We start from the raw sequence: 11440 nt of genomic DNA on the forward strand, positions 1-11440 counted from the left end.
CATACGAAGAAAAGAAGAAGAAATCATCCAAAATTGAGTTAAAAATGGCGAAAAGGTCATTGCACGTTTGGAGCAGACCCGAGGTTAAGGGGCAACTCTGATCTAGGGAGTATTAAGACAGGACACTTTTGCCTCAGGGCAACCGTGGGGTGGTTCTTACGATGGGTTTGAATATCTTGCCTACCTTGTAAACTAAGCCCTAAATCGAGAACTATAATTCCCAAATCATTTCTCACCTGAAATTGAGAAACAAAAGAAACAACGGCTGCTGCTGTTGGTCCGAGAGCTGAATTGTGAAAGAAGAAAAGGTGAACTACTGCACCATTGATGGCTGAAATTGAGAAGAGAGATCGAAGAGGGTTTATGAAGAAGTGAAGATGGTGGTTGTGTCTTATAAAAACAGATAGGATTTTGTTCGATTCAGGGAAGAGTACTGTGAAATTATTAAGCTCGATCTGATGGGATCTGATGCGTAGAGTTATTGGGTTTCGGTGGATGATTAAGGGTTTGCTGTTGAAGAAGCCGATATATCATAGATGAAGAATTAGAAGATGAACTCAGGGTGATAAAGATGGTAGAGAAACGGGTTTGATTGTTCTGGTGAAGGAAAGATGAATGTGGTGGTGCTGCTAAGAAGGGTTTGTGTATGAAGAATTCAAATCTGGTGGTGATGGTTGATCTGAGTTCAATAGAGAAGAGAATCGAAGGAGGAATGAAGCTCATTATTCAACCGCTATGATATACAGGAAAGAAGATATTTTGTTGTGAATGTTAGATGTATGTTAGGTTCTTAACAGGTATGAAGCATAAATAAGCCTGAAACAGGCCTGTAATCGGTCGAAAAACAAACAGAACTCTGCCCGGCGTTAATCGATTCAGCTGAGTTCGATAACTGATCCAACACCTTGACTCAGCTGTGTAAGATCCAGTAAGCTCAGTAAAGCTGACTGGAAAGCTAACTCAAGCTGACTGATGTCCCTCTTCTTTGACCATTTGACTGTTAGAGAGTGTAACTTTGACAGTTAACTATAACAGCATCGTGACAGAATATTCCGTCAACAGAGAAGCATCTCAGGTAGCCGGTGGCGACTTTTCAGGACGGATTCCGGTGATCCATAAGACTTTTCAGGCGACCAAAAATACAAAAATTTGTGAAGAATTCTCTAGACTCATCTAGACTCATGGGTTTAAGGAATTGGACTTGAATTTGGAAGGAGAAGGTGGAAGAATTTTACAAAGACAAGGATCTGGAATGTGGAATTATCATGGGAAAATGAGTCTATTCCTAAGAGGATTGCTAGGAAATTGAAGCCTATAAATAGAGAAGTTCTCTACTTTTCTACACTTCTGCACCTTTTACACACCTTTTACACACACAACACTTGTGTTTTTGCTTGCTTTTCAAAATTCTTGTTTTAGTTATTTGTGTGAACTTCAAAATTATCCTTTTAATTATTTGTGTGAATTTCAAAAACATGAGTAGCTAATTTTCTTATTGATTGAGGATGAATTACTAGTTCTTGACATGATTTGAGTTTTTGTTTTAAAATCTACCTTGAATTTTTTCACATGATTATCGTTTGTTTTTACTAATTGGAATGTTTATACATTCATGGTTTTTTGATAGATTATTTGGAGTGCACGCTGAATTGATTTGTTAACTCAACCTAAATCTAGTATAAGTTAGGGAATACGTAATCGTTCTCGAAACTTTACACAAGTAGAAAATACGAGACCTTGCGGAGGGATTCCGTGGAGCAATTGTGTGTGAAAACAACGCTAGAAAGTGGACCAAGCGAACCGAGTCTAACTACTAGTACTAAACCTAAATTCATAAATCTTAATGCGTTCGGGGAATTACATCTTGTAAACGAACCTCAAGGTGGTTCTTTTGAATAGAATCTGATAACTAAGCGAACCTGTTACTCAGTGATACAAGGGATTTTGGGGTTAGCTAAGCGAACCTGCTATCCTACGGTTGGTGATAATCTGTGACTAATAACATGTGGATGAAAAACATAACTTGAATCATCGTTTTGCAACGAAGAAGGATTCCTTGGTCTTGTCTCTCTTATTGATTTCCTTTATCTTTTAATTGCTTTGTTTACTTTCTTTTGCTTTTATCTAAACCAATAATTTTTCCCCTTTTGTGACTATATCACTTGTTAATTAGGTGGAAAAATATTAATTAATTTGTTGTGGTTACGACACGCATCACTGTCCACCTTCGCACACAGATAAATATAAGAAATATAGGCAAAAATATTGTTCAAGTGCGAATAAAGGTATTTCTTACTTCATCCGTGATCGAATGTAGTGCTTTCAGAGTGCTTGGTTTCTTCTTGGCCTTGTAGTCCTTCTTTAGTTTTGCAATCTGGGAAGAAGAAAATAAAATTTTCTAAGAAAATGAGGAAAAGAAAATTGATAAAGGAGCGAAATTCAGAATGACGTACCAGTTTGACCTCCTCGATCCAACTAAATTCCCAAGGAGAACAAGCTGAAAAACCCTCAGGAAGAGGATTTATTGATTTATTATCACCATAACCAGTGATATATGGACTTTTAAGAATCGCAGGATAAACATCCCAGCGATTGTCATTAGAGTTTCGTGCGGTACGATTGGTCTTATCATTAAAATCAACGTCTCGCATAATCCTCTGGTTCTCTGCGAGGCCATCTTTTCTCTTCAGGCGAACAACCCAGCAAGATGACTCAGACTTTATAATATTCACTTCATAGTTATCAAAGAAGCTTTCAACAGTATAATCAGCAGGATTAATTTCTAAATCAGCGGACGCTGCATTCCTGTATTCTTTAGGATAAAAGGACTCTAATCCAACCGCGCGACGTGTGAACTCTTCCATGATTCTTATAGCGTCCCCACTCAACTGAAAAATCGCACTCTAAAGTTTTCATGCGATAAGATTTTGTAGAAAAGAGGAATTCGCATATCCACAAGAGGGACAGGGAGGCCAGCAAGAAGCTGCCCTACGGATATTATGATCTTCTGATCATTCCATTGATCAAGCTTGAAAAATTTAGGGTTAAGCGTCATAGTAGGTCCTGGCGAAGGAGGAGAGGATAGTGTGTAATCCCTATCTCCGAGTTCGACCCGTAACCTGGTGAATTATTCTACCATTCTCCACCCTGATTTATGCCCCATTGATTGCCCTAACAGAAGGGGATTATAAATATCAAAGTTGACCAAGACGATCAAAAAAGCGAAATAAATGGGAGGTTGAAGCAAAATGGAGGAAAAGGAGTGAGAAAAGAAAGTTGTAGAGGTCGAATGAGGAAGAAAGAGAGTAAAAAAGAGAGAAAGAAAGTGAGAAGGGGATATATAAAGGATTTTGTTCCCACTGATGAAAATTCTCTTTTATTAAAAAGCATTAATGAGTGAAAAGATGTGAAGGGACGGTTACATATATCAGTCATAACATGTCCAAAAATAAGACGAGGAAAGCAATACGTGGAGTAAATGAGACCGAGATCTCGGAATATTGTCAATTAAAGAATATGGACAGTTAAGGGGTGCGAAAATCATCATGTAAAGGAGCGAAAGTAGTTAAGAAAGGGTTTATCTCATCGTTCTTTCCAAAATAACGATCAATAAGAGAAGAGGCAAAATGTAGGGGTTAAATACCGCACACGTGAATAATCGTGCGAGACAACTTAGTTACAAAGGAGGGAATGAAGTTCGCACGTAACATATCTTAAATGACGGAGTCAATGACATCACAAAGTCACGAGTAAAGTATGAGAGTTGTGCGAAGTCCAAGTGTATGTGCGAGAAGACACGATATACAGGAGCGAACAAGTCGCATGCTAGATCCGAAAATAGGGGCTTTGTTAGCTGTCCTCCACTATGTAAAATCCTTGTGGTAGAGAGAGATCTTTTTGAGGGTGGAGATAGAACTGTAGGAGAGAGAAAGTTATTTGTTTCCCAAATTAGGGTTCTATCTATCATCTTTGTATTGATTTATATACTTAATAAAACTATTTCTTGGTGTTCTTCATAATGTTTTCTTAGTTTGATATATAAATTGTTTAAGGGGTGTAGTCTATTACTACATTTTCTTCTCCTAGTTCTTTCAAAGAAACCAACGTGTTCATGTGAGAGAATATGTCACGAACTGGTTCCTTAAAATCCAACAGCCTTTTCGCAGTTACCGCTTTTGGGTCATAAATATCAAAAGAGCAAGGACTGTAACTTAAGACACCGCTACTCTTTCTAAGAGCAAGTCTTATGGTGGAAGAGTTCCATCTTCCATCTTTCACTCCACCTCAGCATTTGGAACCGCGGATGGAAGTGCAAGTGTAGTGGTGGAATAGTGAAAACGCTATTCTTAATAGCACTAAAAAACGCTATTCTTAATAGCGCTAAAAAAACGCTATTAAGAATAGCGTTTTTCTCAGCCGTTAGATTTCAACAACTCATCCTAAATCTACAGATAAAAAAAGAAACGCCATTCTTATTGGCGTTCAGATGGATTCCACGAAACCGTGGAACCTTGGTTGGATTTTTTGTGGAAAACCCCAACTTGGAAACCATTAGACTTGACATTCCATGATTTTTCCACACTTGGAATAGGTTGGATTCCACCATAAGACTTGCTCTAAAAACTAACAGTGTGTTGCTACCTATGAGAGTCAACTCTTTAGTCAAACCAAATGATTGGTGTTCGCCCTGCTCTTTCATGTCAAGATTATCATTCTTCTTTTTATATAGCCATAAATTAGAATGTGAGTGATTAGGGACTGAACTGAAATACATGGTACAACATAAAGTCCCACTTCGAACTCCAAGTTCTTGGAAACTGGCTATTGGCGGCGGAGGCGGTCGCAGGTCTTCGCCAAACTTTTCATCAGCTAAGTCAAAGACCAAAATTGTGTTTTGGATAACGTCCCTACAATGAAGAGCTCCATTCGCAAAGATTGCATGTTCGTAAAACACAAAGTAATCTTTTAGATCCAAATTTCCAATGTTTCTCCAACCATTCCCACTTCCGAGAGTGTACACCATGACCTCTACAAATTTGAATTGTTTAGGTATCTCGCGCACTAGTACAACTTTGTAATAGTTGGTGGAAGGAAGGTAACTAAATCCAGTCCACCTATATGGATAGCGACCAGAATCTCTCTTTCAGACTCACACTACAAAACAGAAGGCCTCTTGGGACGGCCAAAAAACGCCCCAAGAGGACAAAAAACCGTCCCAATAGGTATTAGGGACGGTTTATCTACCGTCCCCTGTTCCACCGTCACTAATACTATTTGGCCATGTTTTCTTTTTGGGACGGACATATTTTAGCCTTGATTTAAATATTTTATTACTATTAGGGACGGTCAGGCCATCACCGTCCCAAATATCCTTTTTCAGGGACGGTTTTTTCAAAACTGGCCGTCCCTAAAAGCCTTCTTTTTTGTAGTGTCAGTCTGTTTTTCCGACCCTTAAGACATATCAAACCACTAACCGAACCAACAAAAGTATTACACTTAAATAGAGGTCCTGGATTGAATTTTGTTATTTTATCAATGGGTGTCTCATGATTCTCAATATATTCAAAATAGTAGATTTGTTTCGTTTCTGCAGCAAAGACAAGAAAACCTGACTTATCAGAATCACCGTAGTAATTTGAACGATTTAAGTGCATCCGAGAAAACGATGGATGCTGAATTAGATTACTCCATGTTTGGATACTAACTTGCAATCTAGAATTGTTTCAGTTGGTAGACGGGTGATAATATCCCAAATAATTTCTTCTGGGAGCTTGTTGAAATTATCCACCAAAAACTATTTTGTTGTTTAAGAAAGCAGGATTAATTAGGGTTTAAGTGAGAGTCGGGATTTCAAGAGGGAGGGGAGAAGATTTTTTTTTTTAGGACTTTGGGCTTTCTATGGACAATCGGGTGACTTTATAACACCAGTATTCCCGAAAGATAAGGGCCGACCCGTCATTATTTCTTCATGTTATATACAAAGTGGATTCCTTCATGACTGGTGCTTAACTGCTTGAAATAAAACTACGACTGAAGAAGATCATCTGATGGATGATATGATATGATCAAACTCATGAAGGCACCCTCGATAAAAATACCAGCACGTATATATCATATGGCTCTGCATTCAAAACAAGGGTCAAAGTAAGCGAATCTCAATCTCGTTCCAACCTGACTATGTTCTTGTGAGTTGTGAGTAGTTTGACAATGGATGCGAAAAATATTTGCGTTTTGGTGGACAGAATGTATGCATGCTTTAATTTCTCTATTAATCACACTTTTGAAGTTGAGGGATATCTTAGATGTGCTCGAGACTTAAGTGAGTCTGTGTTAATGTGCAGCAATGTTATTATTCACGTACAACTCAATATTTGATATATGTCAATTAAAAATGTCGATCCACATATGCCACTCAGTTAAGAGACTTAATTTCTTGCGGTTGTCTCTTCTTTCATTATATGCTTTAACCTTTAGAACTTGCAACCTCCGGTGACTTCTTAAGGCATACTATAAGTTTTCTTGTAACTCATCTAGTACTAAGACGAAAATAAGAATTTCGTATTTCGGGCAAAACCATATGTTTCCATGGTAATTATTGAGCTCGGTTGTCTTACTAATCTCATTCATATGTGGAATTTTGAAACTCTTTCGGAAAAGAACTACCGTTCATTCAATTTTCACCAACATCTCAAAACTCTGTTATTCAGAATGCACGAGGCATTGCAGAACTTTCGATATTAATATTACAGCTCAGCGAGAAGTAAGACCATATAAAATAGACATAAATCACAACGAAAAAATGTTGGTGCATTAATTTCATGTGAACGTTTTGGTAATATTCTGGTAGGGTATGTTTGGATGGTATTAGGTAGCTGGGATAGTTGTTTGTACGATTGTAGTGTAATAGACACCTATACCTGTGTTTGTAAGTAAGTAAGATGATATTGTAGGGAAATTTATTGATGTTCTTCTGGTGTTGTCCTCTATCTGGTTCCAATGAATTATTCATCTCAATCTCTCTTGTCGCATTTTCTTCCTTCCTTGATGCTTGATTGATAAGTTGGGGCTTATCTAATTTGAAGTGTATAGAGCTCTCTGTCTTATCAGAACATACATACCTACTAGATAGCTCTAGAAGTTATTTGTTTATCTGATAGGCGATAATAGAGCACGTTATTTTATTAGGCTTGTTATGAGAAATGTAGACCCTCTTTTTATTTTCTTGTTAGAACTTAGTTGATAGATGTTAACTGCTTTATGGGCTGGACGTTACGTGAAAAGTACAGACTCTTTTCGTAATTCTCAAAATGTAGATGTCTAAATTTCACTGTGCTTTGAATACTAATTTGCACCGTAAGACAGACTCATTTGCAGTATCTGAGAATGTTAATGTGAACGATGATTCTACATGGATAACAACTTGACAGTCTTGACTATCGTTTGAATTGTGTTAGTCTTCCTTATGTGACCACCTTGACCTGGTTATCCACAATGAGAAAAAATGAAAAAATAATGGTTGTCCAACCGAGAATGAATGCAGGGTGAGGTGCTCGTCAGAAGCACTGTAACAATCCTGGTCCCAGATCTGTAATCCAGCCTACACCAATGCGGGTTCACCAATCCTGAGTAGTCCTGGTGTCAAATGTCTTTTCCTTCAAATTCTGAAGACGAAATTAAGAGAATGAGATCACAGTTTCTTCTAGCATAAGTGTATCTCATCAAACCAAAATTGATGTTGCTAGTCTGAATTCACTTGGATCTCTTTCTAGTCTCCACTGTAAGTGGATTTTCAGATATCATTTGTAGAAAAGCTATAATCTGTTCAATTTACGCATCTTAATCCATCTTTTATTCACAGTATCATGAAGCATTGAAAGTAAGATTGGTCGTTGTTAACTGCAACTCAACCAACAAGAAGGTCATCCCAAAGATGAACCATATCAATGGACACAAACCACCAGGAAACAATGTTGTTTCATTAATGGCACGCACATGGTATGGCCTCTCAGACTAGCTCTATATGCAACTATACATGTTTCTTTCATGCTCCATATTTCCAACTTCAAGCAAGTTTCATATGTCAGTCTAAATCCTTATTCCTTCCCTAGTGTTGAATGCATGAACCCGGTTTATTTAAAAGGCGGTGCAGTTTTATTACCTAACTATTTTTCTTTTTTCTTTCTATAACTTCCTACTTTTTTCAAAGAGTGAAATAGTTAAGAGGATTTGGAAGGACAGAATTTTTTGTTAAATAGGTGTTAGAAAACGAAGAGGAGCCACATATAAAATTGATGTGGCCCGACCGTAGCCGGGGCGTTTAAAAGGTCTCCTCAATGCAAAAAATTTCTCCAACCAAACTCTTAAAACATAAAAGCCAACTTTTGGACTTAAAACAAGGGAATAAAACGTCATAGTCCACTAATTAATTTTCGATTTGTACTTGTCATCCTTGAGTGAAATATGAACTTAAAACATATTAAACAGCACATTAACATATACTAGATAATACTTCTAGTAAACAAGTTTCCTGTTGTTAAAACATATTAATCACTACATTAATTCTCAAAATTAACTAAAACAACAAATACCTAGAGAAATGCATACTTATAACAACTTAATAATTCATAGAAATTAAGTTGGATTAAGTATTCTTAATAGCATAGTAATTTAGCAGGACGAAAAATATGAACTTTAGCATCAAGGTATATGGATGCAATCTCCTCCATTAGCTCCATGATTATCACATCTCCTACTACCAAATCATTATCTTTCAGAAATGGTCCAACTCCAACAGTTAACCTTCCTTTGTTATTCTTTGGGAAACTCAGTAGCCAATATCCTTCTTTTTCCTCAGTTTGAGCTTTAATTTTCTTTCCAAAGCTAAACAAGTGAGTCTGATCAAAGGAAGCTGGTATTGGCTGCCACCAAATCACAAGTAAACCACTACATTACTGCGAAAAAATCAACAAATTGATGCTTAAAAAATTACAAGTAAATCATAAGAGTCTTAACTTATTGATTATTCAATTTAAAAAACATATTGATGCTTAAAAAATCAACATGCTTGAACAATACTAGATGTTGAAAGAAGATGATCAACTTACCAAGTATTTGTGAGTGATGTAAGATGGTTGCAAAACAATTGCGAAAAATTGATTTTCTGACTGGAACTCATCACCCATCTCAACTGCTCTTTGTCGTCTCCTTCTCATTGCTATATCCTCATCTTTAGTCTTCTTTGGATAATTAATCTTCTTACATTTCTTCTCGTTCTTCTTAAGATCTGTGACTTCTTCTTCCTCAGATGACGAACACAACCATGATTTATGTTCTTCGTCATCTTTTCCTTCTTCTTCACTACTTATGTTGATTACAGAGGGTGCTTGTGCTTTTGGTTTATCTCCAAGTACTCTTGGGCTTCTCCTAAGGGGTGGTTTTGGTCGTCTTGAAACCACTTTCTTAGGTATTCTAGAAATAAAAACCACAGATTCACTATTCATAATTATTCAAGAGAGAATATGCAACTAATTTATGAAGAAAGATCGAAACAAGAAGGTTGAAGAATTTTGTGAAAGTTTTTGATTCTAATGAAAATTGAAAGGGTTTGCTCAATGCTGGTTCCTGGTTTATTTTGTTTTCTTAAGGAGTTATAAAGAAACGGCTAGAACCTACTGCCTTCAATAAATGTACAATGACTAGGTACCCAACCCAAGTTATGTCAGACCCCCATAACTTCATTAAATAATTTCGACCAGTAAAAATTTATTATTAGTCTGTGCTCAACAAGCAAACTGAGTAGCTCGACGTCCTTTATTCCTATAACACTTCACCCGCTCACTATCTCACTCCTTTCCACCATTAGGTGGCGCTATCCAAGCCATTGATTTCATCAATTTTGATCTCAATGAAAAACTGGGGTTCCCATTATTATTGGTTTTGGCCGATGCCTAAAAGACACATATGTGGGGAAGGCAGTGGGGCCCTTTTTTCACTCTGTACATTACAGTGATGGGCCTGAAAGTCTGAAATTGAGCAAGGGGTTGATATATATCATTAATTCCCCCCAAGACCAAGCCGGTCATGTGGCCTTCTTGAAAGTAGGTCCCATTACTGTTGGATTTAACCGATGCCTGCATGATACATAGGCCGATAGGCGAGGGGAAAGAATGGGAGTAAAAAGTGGGGATATATATCATTTTTGTTGAATTCAATGCCTATCATTAATTCCAGCTAATCTGACGACCTCACTAAAGAAGGCCACATCACCGGCTTGGAAATTTTACCTTATACTGTAACTAATAATTACCGAATCTAATATATGTTTTCCCAAGGGGTTCAATCAATAGTGGTAAACAGGCTTGACTTAATTATTAATTTGCAACTGGTGCGAGTATGTTCAAAATTCTCATAATCAATCAAATGATCATGAAGTATTTTCAATTGATGGCCTCTGATCAATTTGTTTTGGATCGACAAAGTTGATGTGCGCGCTATATATATATATATATATAAAACGAAGTTGTTAGATTTACAAACTCGGTCTATGAAACATATGACTTATAGTTTAAGTTTTAAAAAAGACACTTGGTTACATAGACCGAGTTGATGTGCACGCTATACATGAAACGAAGTTGTTAGATTTACAAACCCATTGATTAAAACCTAAAAGGACACTTGGTTACACGAGTGCCTCGAATATATCTGATATACCAGTACCTAGCTAAAAAACATCTCAATAACCTGTCCTTTTATTCGAACTATAAAGACTAAAATATGCTTTACAAAAGAGGAAAATTACTGGTCAATGGTTGTAATTTGTGTCGCAAAGATGGCGGATCATTTACTCATTTACTGTTCCACTACCTTTTTTCAACAAAAGTATGACAACACTTTATGTCTTTTGCAAGGATTGATTGGGTAATGCCGAATTGCATTGATATTATATTATAATTAAGAGTCGGAGAATCAAGAATCTGTTCCCAATTGGTGAAGTACTTTGGCAAGTTCTACCCGGGACGATCACTTAGACCATATGGAACAGGAGAAATGATATTATCTTCAACTATGCGACAACGGATGAAGACCAAGTGATTCATCAAGTCAATATTCAAGCTTATAATTGGTGTAGAAATTCAGAACCTCTTAAAAGGATCTCTCTAGAAAATGTTACAACGAATTGGTCTCAATTCTTTGTAGATTTAATGGGTTGTAATTTTTTTGGGTTGTTTTTTCTCTTTTTTTTGGAAAAGTTCTGCTTGAGTTTCTCTTTGCCTTATTCTTTGTTTGGGATCGTTGTTCTTTACTGACTTCCTGTAAGCTTTTTTCAATAAATTATTATTTTCACCGAGGAAAATAAATAAATTATAAATACTAAAATAAAAGATGTTGCAAACCATGTGTGCATCTCTTTCTGATCTTAAGGATAAGTGGATTCTGAGAA

General features: G+C 36.8%; 1 protein-coding gene across 1 annotated transcript; it reads right to left on the minus strand.

Annotated features, from left to right (window-relative positions):
* Nucleotides 1–8504: 8504 nt before the first annotated feature.
* On the minus strand, nucleotides 8505–9674 carry LOC113316928 (B3 domain-containing transcription factor VRN1-like). Its single transcript, XM_026565089.1, has 2 exons — nucleotides 9105–9674; nucleotides 8505–8918 (listed from the first exon to the last, which is right to left on the minus strand). The coding sequence occupies exons 1-2, from the start codon at nucleotides 9498–9500 to the stop codon at nucleotides 8652–8654; spliced, it is 663 nt and encodes a 220-aa protein (XP_026420874.1). The 5' UTR covers nucleotides 9501–9674; the 3' UTR covers nucleotides 8505–8651.
* Between the last annotated feature and the right edge of the window lie 1766 nt (nucleotides 9675–11440).

The sequence above is a fragment of the Papaver somniferum genome, chromosome 10, assembly GCF_003573695.1.
Source record: "Papaver somniferum cultivar HN1 chromosome 10, ASM357369v1, whole genome shotgun sequence".
In the NCBI taxonomy this organism is placed as follows: domain Eukaryota; kingdom Viridiplantae; phylum Streptophyta; class Magnoliopsida; order Ranunculales; family Papaveraceae; genus Papaver; species Papaver somniferum.